Source organism: Gadus macrocephalus, chromosome 10 (assembly GCF_031168955.1).
Source record: "Gadus macrocephalus chromosome 10, ASM3116895v1".
NCBI lineage: Eukaryota > Metazoa > Chordata > Actinopteri > Gadiformes > Gadidae > Gadus > Gadus macrocephalus.
In genome coordinates, this window is record NC_082391.1 from 21,699,337 (window position 1) to 21,714,095 (window position 14,759).

The 14,759-nt window shown below is 40.2% G+C and overlaps 2 protein-coding genes across 2 annotated transcripts; both read right to left on the minus strand.

Moving 5' to 3' along the window:
• Positions 1 to 214: 214 nt before the first annotated feature.
• Positions 215 to 2,645, minus strand: LOC132466450 (uncharacterized). Its single transcript, XM_060063712.1, has 5 exons — positions 2,135 to 2,645; positions 1,672 to 2,043; positions 1,375 to 1,491; positions 1,202 to 1,257; positions 215 to 720 (listed from the first exon to the last, which is right to left on the minus strand). Exons 1-5 carry the CDS (start codon positions 2,370 to 2,372, stop codon positions 592 to 594), a joined length of 912 nt encoding a protein of 303 aa, XP_059919695.1. The 5' UTR covers positions 2,373 to 2,645; the 3' UTR covers positions 215 to 591.
• LOC132466446 (uncharacterized) lies at positions 2,333 to 7,465 on the minus strand. Its single transcript, XM_060063706.1, has 7 exons — positions 7,361 to 7,465; positions 6,828 to 7,163; positions 6,361 to 6,729; positions 5,777 to 5,893; positions 5,592 to 5,647; positions 2,677 to 5,090; positions 2,333 to 2,470 (listed from the first exon to the last, which is right to left on the minus strand). Exons 1-6 carry the CDS (start codon positions 7,392 to 7,394, stop codon positions 4,968 to 4,970), a joined length of 1,035 nt encoding a protein of 344 aa, XP_059919689.1. The 5' UTR covers positions 7,395 to 7,465; the 3' UTR covers positions 2,333 to 2,470; positions 2,677 to 4,967.
• Positions 7,466 to 14,759: the final 7,294 nt, after the last annotated feature.

Sequence of the window (14,759 nt, forward strand, 5' to 3'; positions counted from 1 at the left end):
CTTCTGGTCAAATAATATTTTACAGTCAAACGTATTACAAATGAGGAGAACTTTTAGGGGGCCGTTGAATCGAAATACAGTTCATCCTTGGCATTAAAACGAAATTAAATAGCTTTATATAGGCTACTATAATATACAATATTAATCTTAACATGAATTCGACGACTGTGCTATTTCAAATACTCGCAGGTTTGTCCCAGCCGACATGAGTCAAGAATTGAAGAAAAAACCATCCACATTTATGTGGGGAATTGCCATGTTGCGCCCCCTCTGGCTGCAGACGCACCTGATTGTCGAGAAGGTGCCGTGCACAGATGGACTGAACCCCCACTGAAGTCCGTAGTAGGCCCTTCAGTAGGGGGGTTAATTTGTGAAGATTGTCAAGATTTGATTACAGTGTTGCATTTCTTACACAAAAGACAGCATCACAAATGATTAGCAATTCAATGTTTATGATCCAAAAGAACTGACATTACCAAATAAAATAAACTATCTTCATGCATTCATGACAATAAACGAGTCTGGATTAATACTATTACTACCTCCTTTATTAGCCTCATGAGGTGACATAAACTCCCAGGTTGATGGACTTCACTGGCAGGTTTCTGTCACAGCGGAATACACACTCTCCTGAGTCCTTTCAATGTTATTCCTCCCTCCCTTGGTTTTCCTGCCAGAGAACTCCAACGCTGCATAGTTCAAACCATCTTTTTCCCCGTCCTACAACAGAGAAATGTGTATTACTACCAAACAAATGATAGAATTCTGAGTTGTATTAGAGGCCATTTCTTCCAGAGTCAAAGTCACAGCTACAGTCCTACTACTGTATATGTGTGTGTGTGTGTGCGCGTGTGTGCGTGCGTGCGTGCGTGCGTGCGTGCGTGTGTGTGTTTGTTGCTGGTTTGGCACCATAACTAAACACTATACCTAGACCTAACACTTGACATTTTACCAGGTAGCCGAACTGTGTATTTTCAAATATGTCTCACTTTAAATACATTTGTTAATTAAAATTTGTGATCTCCAAGCCATTCAAAAGGGCAGCAGCATATCTACTCGATTAGGATTCATTTTAAGAACGATAAAACATCCTTTGACAATAGATAAAATGTTACAGAATCAGACTAAGGTTATGCTCTTTGTGACACAATCAAAGTAATTGTTAATGTCGACACAGGGCAACATGTTAAAACAGATGTACCTCTTCTCCCTGAATCACTGAGTCACGTGGAACATGGTAGGAAGCACTCAATGTTCCTGAGAATAAGAACAGAAGAATATTTATGCTCTGAGTTAAAACATAGGATGGGTGTCACACTACAATATATGTCTCTAAATACAATGAGAGAATACATTCTGGAGAATGTACTGTACCTTTGCGATGCTCAAAAATATGCTTTTTAATTCTGGTTAGAAACAGGATTATAATCACAGCCAGAGAGCAAGCCAACAGTATTCCAAGCATCATGTTAACTAGATGTCGGTCGGGTTCTAGAATCAGATAATCAACATCAGAAAGCTTTAGTTCACTTATGTTTGGGGCCATTTCCACTGGCATGGACCAATTTAGTCATACAAATAATCAACCTCAAATACATTTTAGAGCAAAGTTGAATTAAACTTTGCAAAAAAATTTTTTACAGCAATACTTAGGAAAAAAACGATATTGACCTGTAATGTCCAGTGTAGTTCCATTTCCAAACATAATTTCCCCGCATGCTGCCAGGGCACAGTAGTAAGTCCCAGCATCAGAGGAGTCTACATTGTTCTTGGGGAGAGTGTAGACACAGCTCTGTGGAGCAGACGGAGGCCCAGAACTATTCTGACATTCACCCCTCCTGTTCCCATTCATGTAAATGGCAGCAGGGTGAGATGATCCAGATTTGAACCAGTACACACTGGGTTCCCCTTGGCACTGGTTACTGGGGTCCGTCCTCTGGGAGGTAATAGAGCACTGGAGAGCCACAGGGTCTCCCAGCTGAGCTGATGCTGACACAGACTGTTGGACCACAGTCTGGGAGACAAACCTCTGGTCATTGTGATCTGCATAGTAAAATAATGTATGCATCATCAAAAGGTTCTTAAAATGCTTGTCATGAAATTGAATATAAACATTGAAAATGATTGAGCCTACCTTTGACAGACAGAAAGGTGCAATCGTCCCAGGAGTCAAGTGAGTATTGTCGACAGAAATAATTAGCTTCATCACCTTTAGTTACGTTTTGAATGATCAGATTAAAGTGAGAAGTACCTTCTTCCATTGTGAATCTTAAATCAAAGTGGGGCTTCATTGTAATTGATCCATACGATTTCGAAGCAACCATTTGGGGAAAGTATCCAGGAGATTGCTTGTACCAGTATAAATAATTCATATTCTTGTCTTTAGCTTCACAATGAAGGGTAACATTATCTCCAAGTCCTGCTGATTTCACAAAGATCAATCGAGGTTCCTCCTGAGACTGAATCAGCACTAATAAAAAAAAGAATAAATGAACTATGAATAATTGTCCTTAAACATTCATACTTTAGTTTTGATGGTTTAGGTTTAGAAAATACAGTTATAAACAAATATAAATAGCTGAATTGCAAGTTACATTGTCACCAAACCACGGTGGCTGAAGTTGAATGTGTAATATTGGATACAAATAAATGGAATTAGAGAAGGAATTGACTTACGTGCTGTACTCAGGATTATCATTGCAAAATACATGGTTACGTTTTGGCGCTGAAGCTGAACCAGCGCTGTTCTCGCTCTAATGAAAGATTTGAACGTAAAATATTCCATTTACATACCGTAGACCAACTGTGATTGGCTGAAACCCAGAGACACTGAATGAAGCGAGCCAATGATCCACCTTGTTTTTTGTGATGTGCAGTTCACGTTCATATATTTTGGCTGACGGAAAAAAAGGTTTGACAGGAAACAAAGACTCAAGCCATCAGCTAACGGGGGTGTTGGACTGGGTCAGAGATTATCGACCCCAGGATGGCTTCCTAAAAGCTCACAGACGGGTCTCGGTGGTATGCCCGCAGCCTGCGTAAGGTGCCTGCTCCATCCCACCTGACCGCTGCTCCTGTGGTCACACAATGCGCCCCTTGGGTCAGACGGCTAGCCCCTCCAGCCAAAGATTTGCCCCTCCGACACTCATTTGCCACCTCAAGCTAACTGTTTACCCCTCCACTCACCCGTTTGCCCCCTCAGCTAACCATTTGTCTCGGCAGCTAACCATTTGCCCCTCCAGTTGGGCTCCTTCAGGACTTTCACACGTCCTCCCACGCTTTAACTTTGGGGGACGGAAGGGGGTAATGTGGAAATATGGTGTTCACTAGAACCCCTTCTCAGGAAGTTGTTTTATTATCTGCGTGTGATCTAGCCTCAGTGACTATCAAGTGTCCTTCTTAGATTCAACAACAGCTTTTAGGGTCACTTCCTCTCTTGTTATTTCTTTTACCACTGGGTCGGAAAAAGAGAGCGTGGCCCCAAGCATCAGATGAGCTGAGAGGCGAGGGCTGTGGCTGGCCCTGTCTCTGTTTTACACGCACCACTGAAACTCTTAGGCGTGAGGCTGCAGGTATCAACAGGATGTGCTGCTGAGGTTCTTCAGAAACCAACAATGCAATGGACATACATTTCAGATCACTGACTGAACATAGACGGCTATATTTGTGTGAGTGAACTAAGAATGTTGACTTGATCAATTTGTAATTTTTGTATTTTCTTTTCAATAGAGTCAAATTTATTGATTCAGTACATTTCAAAAATTGCTACCATCTTATTACAATTGTTGATAAAATGACATTCAGATATTTTATTATCTTAATATTATTCACGTGGGATCATAATTTACTGCAGGGAGCATCAGATGCAACATCAGTTCATTATAGAGTCCCATCACCAATCATTCATACACAACCACTGATGTCTTGTCAATTGTTATGTGCAGCGCATGCACCGTTTTTCTTTTACTTTTTAGATTTTTCAGCTATCTTAGTCTTGTATGGTTCTATATTTGGTCCCTATTTACCAGCCCGCATCTGGTTGACGAGCCATTTCAAAATGTAGAACTTTGAGACATCATACAAGTGGGAGTGTCCAATCAGATGTGTGACACACAGATCAACTCACATCTACCAGATGATGCAGACCACCAATCCACTCCTCCCAGCCGAGTGGACGCTCCCACACTGTGATGTCACAAAGGGATATATTCTGAAATGGCTCAACAACATGACATCATGTGGTAAAAAATGGGGATTTCATCTTCACAGTTTGAGAGCACCTTTGGACCTTTCTCCTTTTCACAGTTCCCTTCCTACTTGCTGTAGTTGGTCTAACTAGTCACCAAAGAAAGACACGCAAGCGTTGCAGCAATGGAAATATTTGACTAGATTTGTGTGTGTCTACTGTATGTAAGACCTTGTGTTGTTATTCACGCATGATAAAAAAATGTTGGGTGGGCACAAGATCAACGTAATCGATATCAAAAGTTTGAGCTCTGAGATATAAAAGGTGCAGCCTATATAATGATTTAGTGCTGTGACCTTATGCTTGTGGTTTTAGCTGCAAAGCATCACTGCTCTGTGAGTGCTCAACCTGTGCAAGCTGTGTCAGTACTATGTATTTCCTGTGCATGTCATCCTGTCCATTTTACTATTTTTTTACTCATTTCTATGTCTCTTATTTTTCATTTGTGAAGTGTAATTTTAGGCATCAAGATTTGTAAACTGCTTAATATTCTATTCATGGCCATGTACTGCTGCACATCAACAAGATAGGCTTCCAAAATACATCACAAATTATGAACAATTTGCTGTTTATGATCCACAAAGAGCGACATCGCGAAACATAAGTAACAATCAATATACTATCTATATATAATAATAAGCATGTCTTGATTAATACTACCATTATCACCTCCTTTAGCCTCATGAGGTGATACAAACTCCCAGGTTGATGAACTTCAGTGTCAGGTTTCTCTCACAGCAGAATAAACACTCTCCTGATTCCTTTCAGTGTTCTTCTTCCCTCCTTTGGTTTTCCTGCCAGAGAACTCCAACGCTGCATAGTTCAAGGAATTTGTTTCCCCATCCTACAACAGAGAACTGTATAACTACAAAACATCTGAGAGGATTCATAGCTGTAGAATATAAGTAGAGACCACTTCTTTGAAGGTGAAAGTCTGGTGCATTGGTTTCCAATCTTATACCTGAGGTCTACAATATGCTGGTGTTACAATAACCAGCATATATAGCGAGGCTATATTTAATAGCCTCGCTCATTTTACCAGGTAACTTCCCTCTGAGCAGGAACGTAGTTAGATATTGCAACAAATGAGGGTAATATCATTCTTAATTTGCAATACATTGCTGTACTTTACCTAACCATTCTGATAAGTATAAGAATAGTCATATGTGTGTCCAGTCCAAGCCAATCAATAGACTTATAATATACATTTTTGCTCGATAATGATTCAATTTAAGGATCAGAATATAGCCCAAACGAACATGATAAAAAAAAAAATTCTGTTCCACTCCATTTGACACAAAGTAATCATCAATGTCTACAAATGCAATATGTTCAACAGTTTTACCTGTTGTTTCTGAATCTGTGAGTCACGTGGAACATGGAAGGAAGCACTCAGAGTTCCTAAGAATAAGAACCAAAGATTATTAACGCTCTGAATTAAAACAAAAGATACGTGTCACAAAACTGAACATGTCTGTAAAAACACAATGTCTCGAATAATACGAATAAACCCTGAAGAATGTACTGTACCTTTGCGATGATCACAAACATACTTTTGATTTCTGGTTAGAAAGAGGATTGTGATCACAGCCAGACAACAAGCCAACAGTATTCCGAGCACCATGGTAACAAGATGCCCGTTGGGTTCTAGAATAAGATAATCAACATTTGGTCACCATAAAGCTTTAATAATCAACATAATAATCAACATTTGGTCATCATAAAGCTTTCTGTAAAAATAAATTCTGATAATTTCCACTGCCTAGGCCTCTTGAGTCATAAGACGTACAGCCACAACAGCCTTTTATCGTAGATCTATATGGAGTTAAATTTTTTGCATGATACTTTTGTATAGTTTTTGTACTTTGTGTATCGTTCTGCAGATGAAAAATATAACAGACTGCGCTGCTAGGCTATAATGTGCACTGGCTTTTAATTCCTCTTCTGAAACTATGCTTGAAATGTTAAAAAATAATCCCAGCGATTTAAGATTATAACTAAACTGAGATTATTTTTGCAAACATTTGGTTTGGCATAGAGATTAAAATTTACTTCAATGAAAATAATTGTTGATTGACTCATTCACTATGTAGAAAACAACACAATATATTGACCTGTTATCTCCAGTTTAGTTCCACTTCCAAACAAAACTTCCCCACATGCTGCCAGGGCACAGTAGTAAGTCCCAGCATCAGAGGAGTCTACATTGTTCTTGGGGAGAGTGTAGACACAGCTCTGTGGAGCCGACGGAGGCCCAGAACTATTCTGACATTCACCACTCCTGTTTCCATTCATGTAAATGGCAGCAGGGTGAGATGGTCCTGATCTGAACCAGTACACACTGGGTTCCCCTTGGCACTGGTTACTGTGGTCCGTCCTCTGGGAGGTAATAGAGCACTGGAGAGCCACAGGGTCTCCCAGCTGAGCTGATGCAGACACAGTCTGTTGGACCACAGTCTGGGAGACAAACCTATGATTTTCATCTAAACAGATGACAATTAGGTAATATATTTAACATCACAAGGCTCTTAAAATGCTTGTCATAATATTGTTTATGAACTGTGAACGGGATTTATCTTACCTTTGATGGACAGAAAGGTGCCATTATTCCAATAAGCACGTGAGTATTGTTGACAGAAATAGTTTGCTTCATCACCTTTAGTTACGTTTTGAATGATCAGATTAAAGACCCAAGCACCTTCTACCTCTATCAATGTTAAATTAATGTGAGGCTTCGTTGTAACTAATTGATACACTTTCGAAGCAACCATTTCGGGAAAACATCCAAGGCATTGCTTGTACCAGTATAAATTACTGCAATCGCTTTGCTCAGCTTCACAATGAAGGGTAACAGTATCCCCAAGTCCTGCTGATTCCATGGAGAACAAACGAGGACTCTCTTGGGCCTGAATCAACACTAAAAAAATTAATGAAATATTAACAATTGTTCTTCAAAATTCTTTTTTTTTTATTTGCTTTTGGTTTGCAAATTCATTCATGAAGAAATAGACCTATGCTGCAATGCAAGTAATATTATCAACAATTAACTCTGGCTAAATTTGAATAAGTTACATATAATGGAAAGAAATGGAATTAGAGAAGGAATTGACTTACGTGCTGTACTCAGAGTTATCATAGCAAAATACATCGTCACGTTTTGGCGCTGAAGCTGAACTAGCGCTGTTCTTGCTGTAATGAAAGATTTGAACACAAAAGATTCCATTTACATACCATAGTCCAACTGTGATTGGCTGCAACCTAGAGACACTGAATGAAGCGAGCCAATGATCCACCTTGTTTTCTGTGAGGTGCAGTTCATGGTAACATATTGTGACTGGTTCAGAGCTTGTGGACCCAGACAAACCATAAACTGAGCTTATTCTCATCCTCACCCTTCCAGGTTAACCACCAGCTTGGCCTGGCTCCTACCAGCTCACAGACAGGTCTCGGTGGTATGCCAGCAGCCTGCATCAGGTGCCTGCTCCTTCCCACCTGCCCGCTGCTGCTGTGGTCACACAAGGCGACCCGGGGGTTGGACGGCTTTTCCCGCCGGCAAAGCATTTGCCCCTGCTGCTACATTTTTATCCTTCCTGCTTACAGTTTGCTCCATCAGCAATAGTTTGCCCCTCCTGATAACTATTTGCCCCACAAGCTGGGCTCTTTCAGGACTTTGACACTTCGTTACACACTATAACTTTGGGGGAAGGAGGGGGTTTTGTGGACATATTGTGTTCACTGGAACCCCTTCTCAGGAAGTTGTTCGATTATTTGTGCTTCTGTGCAGCAATATCGGTTTTGACCTTTTTGCTGTGTTGGTCACTGTTAGGATGAACATTTTAGAGAACATTTTATCGAATGTCCTCGTCCTTCTTAGAACTTTTGGGGGCACTTTCTTTCTTGCTATTTCATGTTCCACTTGCTTGGAAAATGAGAGAGCGTGGCCGCAAGCAGCAGATGAGCTGAAAGGGGAGGGCTGCGGCTGGCCTTGTCTTTGTTATACACCCACCACCAAAACTTGTGAGCATAAATAGACCAGGCTGCAGGTATCAACAGGATGTGCTGCAGCAGTTCTGCAGAAACCAGCATTGAAATGGACATACTTTTCCCATCACTGACTGAACCTAAATGGCGATATTTGTGTGTGTGAACAGAGTATTTTCACTTGATTCACGTTGTAATATTCTTACAATTATTTTTCAAAAGAGTAAGGTTAATTAATTCAGTACAATATTTTAACAATGGTTGATTCAATTTAATTCAGAGATTTGAAATCTCTTTCATATTCGGCAGCAGGGGGCATCAGATGTAACATCAGTCCATTACAGAGAGAGACCCATCACCAATCCTTCATACACAACCACTGAAGTCTGGTCAATTGTTATGTGCATCACATGCACCCTTTGTTCATTTACTTGTTTGGATTTGTCAGTTATCTTAGCCGTGTTTGGTTCTACTACATATGGTCCCCATTTACCAGCCATTTCTAAGTGTGGCTCTTTGTGATATCAAGCAAGTGGGAGTGTCAACTCAGATGTTTGAAAGACAGACTCAGTTATGCCGACCGTTCTCTGCAGTCCAGTAGTCCACTCCCCCGGCCGAATGGACTCTCCCGTAGTGTGATGTAACGAAGGGGTACATTCTGAAATGGCTCATCAACATGAAACCTTGTAGTAAAATAGGGACCCTTCATGTTCACAGATGTGCACCAACTCTGAACCTTTTCCTCCCCCCCTATGTATGCTTAAACACATGCATGAGTAAGTAACACTTTTTGTCGGAGTCGGTGGGTCCATTCTCATCTTTTTTTACTCACAATATAGGATTAATGTAAGAAATATATTCAGCGGGAAATATGGTTGCAAACCAAGATAGGCAGGACAAAATACAGCATCACAAATGATGAGCAATACAATGTTTAATGATCCAAACAAAGCAACATTACTTAACATTCAAAACTATATATATATATATATATATATATATATAACGTAACAATGCCACCATTATCACCCCCTTTAGCCTCATGAGGTGGCTCAACCTCCCAGGTTGATGAACTTCAGTGGCAGGTTTCTCTCACAGCAGAATACAGACTCTCCTGGATCCTTCCACTGTTCTTCATCCGTCCTCTGGTTTTCCTGCCAGAGAACTCCAACGCTGCATAGTTTAAGGAATCTGTTTCCCCGTCCTACAACAGAGAGCTGTATTACTACCAAACATCTGGGAGGATTCACAGCTGTAGTAGATACCAAATCTTCTGGATTGAAAGTCAAAACTACAATCCAAATGGTGTATCGTAGTGTAATCATACACTGAGATCTAGAATATGCTGGTGTCTCACAATAGCCAAACACTAGAATTGTATCAATCACAAAATCATAAAATCATCATCATTTTATCAAGTAGCTACAATTTGTGCAGGAAGTTGGTCCGAAATATGACCAACTATTAAACATAATTAAAAATCCTAATTTGTAAATCCTAATTTGAACCGTTCCGATGAGGATACAAATTGACATATGTGCCTCGGTTTTTAAATAAAAAAATTTAATCATATATTTTTCCATTAAATAAGCAAACAACATTTCTGCTCGATAATGATTTATTTGAAGAATCGAAAAATCGATTAAACGACGCGTGGTCATTCAATATCTACCTATGCAACATGTTCAACAGATTTACCTGTTGTTCCTGATTCCCTGAGTCATGTGGAACTTGGTTGGAAGCACTCAGTGTTCCTGAGAATAAGGACCGAAGAATACACATTTTCTGATTTCAAACAAAAGATACATACAACTTTATATGTCTGTAAAAACACAATAACTCACTGAATAAATTCTGGAGAATGTACTGTACCTTCGCGATGATCACAAACATACTTTGTTTTTCTGGTTAGAAACAGGATTATAATCACAGCCAGACAGCAAGCCAACAGTATTCCAAGCACCATGGTAACTAGACGCCAGTTGGTTTCTAGAATCAGATAATCAACATTTGATCATCAGAAAGTCTTATGTCACTTCTTTTTCTGGCAATTTCCCCTGGAATGGGCCTCTTTAATCATAAAATGTACAGCCATAAAATATATATAGAGTTCTTGTAAATTGTATTTGCATCATAATTTTCGATTATTGTTGAAATTTTCTATTTGTTTTTTCTGCCGGTAAAAAGCAAAGACTGTGAAGTGTGTGAAGTGAAGTGTGAAGTGAAGACTGCACTGCAGGGCTATAATGTGCACAGGCTGTTCACTTCCTCTTCTGAAATGATGGTTGCGAAAAATAATGCCAGAGATTTGTCCATTCCCTCATTCACTCCATCTAAAAAAAGCACCAATATATTAACCTTTTATGTCCAACTGGGTTCCACTTCCAAACACAACTTCCCCACATGCTGCCAGGGCACAGTAGTAGGTCCCAGCATCAGAGGAGTCTACATTGTTCTTGGGGAGAGTGTAGACACAGCTCTGTGGAGCAGACGGAGGCCCAGAACTATTCTGACATTCACCACTCCTGTTCCCATTCATGTAAATGGCAGCAGGGTGAGATGGTCCTGATCTGAACCAGTACACACTGGGTTCCCCTTGGCACTGGTTACTGTGGTCCGTCCTCTGGGAGGTAATAGAGCACTGGAGAGCCACAGGGTCTCCCAGCTGAACTGATGCCGTCACAGGCTGTTGGACCACAGTCCGGGAGACAAACCTCTGGTCATTGGGATCTATAAATCCAAATACAGCTATCATCTAGAGGTTCTTCAAATGCTTCTCATGATATTGATTATGAACAATGAAAAAGATGGATCTTACCTTTGACAGCCAGAAAGGTGAAATTATTCCACTTCAAACGTGAGTATTGTTGACAGAAATAGTTTGCTTCATCACCTTTAGTTACGTTTAGAATGATCAGATGAAAGACACAAACACCTTCTCCCTTTGTCAATGTTAAATTAATGTGGGGCTTCAAGGTTATTGATTCATACAATTTCGAAGCGACCATTTCGGGAAAACATCCAGGAGATTGCTTATACCAGTATAAAGTACTGCAAACCTCATTTTCAGATTCACAATGAAGGGTTACAGTATCTCCAAGTCCTGCTGATACCACAAAGACCAAATGAGGACTCTCTTTGGCCTGAATCAACCCTAAATAAAAAATAACAAATACGATTAATGACTTGTTGGTCTCGATTTATTCATACTTTATTTTGAGGCTTGAAAGTTTGTGATAACACTGATAAAGAAATATACATATTCTGCAATCCAAGTCATATTATAACCAAACACCTCTTAATGATTTAAATGAGTTATAAAATTGAAAATAAATGGAATTAGAGAAGGTATTTACTTACTTGCTGTACTAAGTATTATCATTGCAAAATACATTGTCACATTTTGGCACTGAAGCTGAACTAGCGCTGTTCTCGCTCTAATGAAAGACTTGGACCTAAAAGACACCATTTACATACCATAGACCAACTGTGATTGGCTGCAACCTAGAGACACTGAATGAAGCAAGCCAATGATCCTCCTAGTCTTCTGTGGTTGGCAGTTGATGCGGATATTATTGTGGCTGGTGGAAAAAAAGGTTTGACAGGAAACCCAGAAATAAGACATTGGTTATCAGAGTGTTGGACTAGGTTAAAGATTATCAACCCCAACAAACCAATGAACTGAGCTCATTGGGGTCCTGATCCTGCCAGGGTCACCTCCAGCCAGGGGCCCGGCTCCTATCAGCTCCCAGCCAGGTCTCGGGGGCATGCCCTCAGCCTGGGTAAGGTGCCTGCTCCATCCCACCTGACCACTGCTCCTGTGTTCACACACGGCGCCCTGGATGTCAGAAGGCTTGCCCCTCCTGTTCACTGTTTGCCTCTCCAGCTGTGGTTTGCCCCTCTGGCTAACCGTTTACCCCTAACGCTAACGGTTTGCCCCACTAGTTTGGCTCCTTCATGACTTTGACATGTCCTTCCACACTTGAACTTCGGGGGACAGAGTGGGGTGGGAAGGAATCATTTTGTTCACAGTAATCCCCTGTCAGAAAGTCGTTCTATTATTTGTGTTCATTTACTGCAATACCAGTTGTGACCTTTTTGATATGTTGATCACTTAAGGATTAACGTGTTATTGGAAATAAAGATGCTGTGCTTTCAAGCCCAAATTAATATTGAGTGTCCTCATCCTGTTTAGATACGACAACTACGTTAAGGGTCACTTCCTTTCTTGCTATTTATTTTAAGGGCTAAAGCAGCAGACGAGCTGAGCGGAGAGGGCTGTGGCTGGCTCTTGTTTGACACACACCACCAAAACGAGCGAGCATATATAGACCTGGCTGCAGGTATCAACAGGATGTGCTGCACAGGTTCTGCAGAAACCAATAATGAAATGGACATACATTTCCCATCAATGACTGGACCTAAACGGCGTTATTTGTGCATGTGAACAGAGAATGTCCACTTGATTCACCTGTTATATTCTTATAATTTTTTTTTTTTAAAAGTAATGCTACATAATTCAGTACTTTAACAATTTTTACAATCTTATTACAATGGTTGATTAAATTTAATTCAGAGATTTAAAGTTTCTTTCAAATGGGATCGCATCAGATGCAACATCAGTCCATTACAGAGACCCATCACCAGTGTCGGTGGGTCAATAGAGGGCGCTAGGGTGCCGCCCCTCCGTGAAATATTCACTTGAATATATCTGCCAACTATTGAACAACTTTTATCAGTACGAAATAAATCAACAAAAATACCTAGCGTTTATCGTTTAATTGTGTGAGACACTTGTCACTACCAGCAGCCATTAAAATGCGTCTGAACGTCAATGATTTGGGTTAGGCTAGTTATTGTCTATCAAGCAGAGACAGCTTTTCATTGGCGCAAGAAAATTCGCCCTCGGTCGCACCAGTGTGCGCCCCAGGCCAATGGTATCGCTTTTCTTTTTTGTTATCACCACATGAATGGACAATTCAGCGAATCAATCAAATAGGCTACCTCCCTCAACAGCATTCGCGAAACACAATGACATGTAGAGAAGAGATAGAGATACTTTCCACCCTTTTCAGTGGAGGATTTGGACTCCTCAAGCAATGTTATACTTAAAAGGAGCAAGTAAGTTACATATTCATTTAGTCTTTCGGCCTGTAGCATATAAACAAAATTAAGCAACTGTCCCATATTTCTAACTGCATTTGAAGTAGATGAGAACCCCAGACCCCCAGTCTCTTACTGTGCCCCACCACCATTTTTGATCACCAGCCGCCACTGCCCATCACCAATCCTTCATAAACAACCACTGATGTCTGATCATTTGTTACATGCAGCGCATGATGCACCCTTGTTCATTAATGTTATCTTGGCCGTGTTTGGTTCTCCATAGGGTCCCTATTTACCAGCCCTTTTGAAGTGTGGCACTTTGTGTCATCATGTAAGTTAGAGTGTCTACTCAGATGTTTGAAAGACAAACTTTGTTTTGCCTACCAGTCTCTGCAGTCGGTAACGCTTTATATTAAGGTCCTTGTAAGCCTTTGTTAATAGGTAATAAGACACTTATTTTATGCTTATTAACATTAATTGTTATTAATAACATTATCTATAAGTGTTAATAATAACATGACTAACATGTTTATTGTGAGATTATAAGACTTTTATAAGCACTTATAAGAAACTTGTCAACTATTTATTGATTGCTTAATAACATAAATAATAATCTTATGAGTTTCTTATAGTTGTTAATAAAAGCATTACAAAACCATTTATTGAGTCTTACAAACTTACCTTTTAGGCTATGTCATTGTTAAACCTTTACTAAGCGTTTTTTATGCTTATTGAGGTTAATAAATCCTTTATGAAACTGCTAATTTTGCATTTTGCAGGTACGGGATCTAAAGTGGGAATAAAGCTTATTAAGGTTAATGAGTCCCCACATGTTGAGCGAGTGTGATCTGTTTTGTGCCTCATATAATATATATGTAAAGGCTTATATTTTGAAGGTCATTTTAAACTGGAAGTTCGTTTTATGCAAGTGGATGATGGCTTGACGCCAGGCCCGCAGGAGCAGTGCAGACTTCCGCAATCCACCAGTGATCAGCGGCCAAGCCTGGTATTGCAGCTGTTTAAGCGGGCTGGGGACGGGTCCCTCGATTCAAGGGACCCAGAAGTAGAGATATCTCCGTTCACTCCAATACCAGTGGGGAGCAGGAATGAGTCTCCGCAAAAAATGTCTGGATATCAATCAAAGGCTCAAAATTATCTTTATACCATGTTCTAATAAAATGTAAGTTTTCCCTTTTGAAAAAGCCACCTCAAGTGTTTTATCAGCCGTTTTATTTATTTAATTTTTGCAGGAGAAGGAGGGGTGGGCAGCAGAATGGGGTCGTAGTGAAACAAATGTTGTTTCGGCCCGGCATCCGAGAGTGCTCAGTGTACGGCTCCGTTAACTTTGCGTGTCCGAGTTTTTTCCTTTTACTTAACACAAATGACGTTGGTGGTCTTCAGGCACTGTGTTGACTTTTTATCAGTT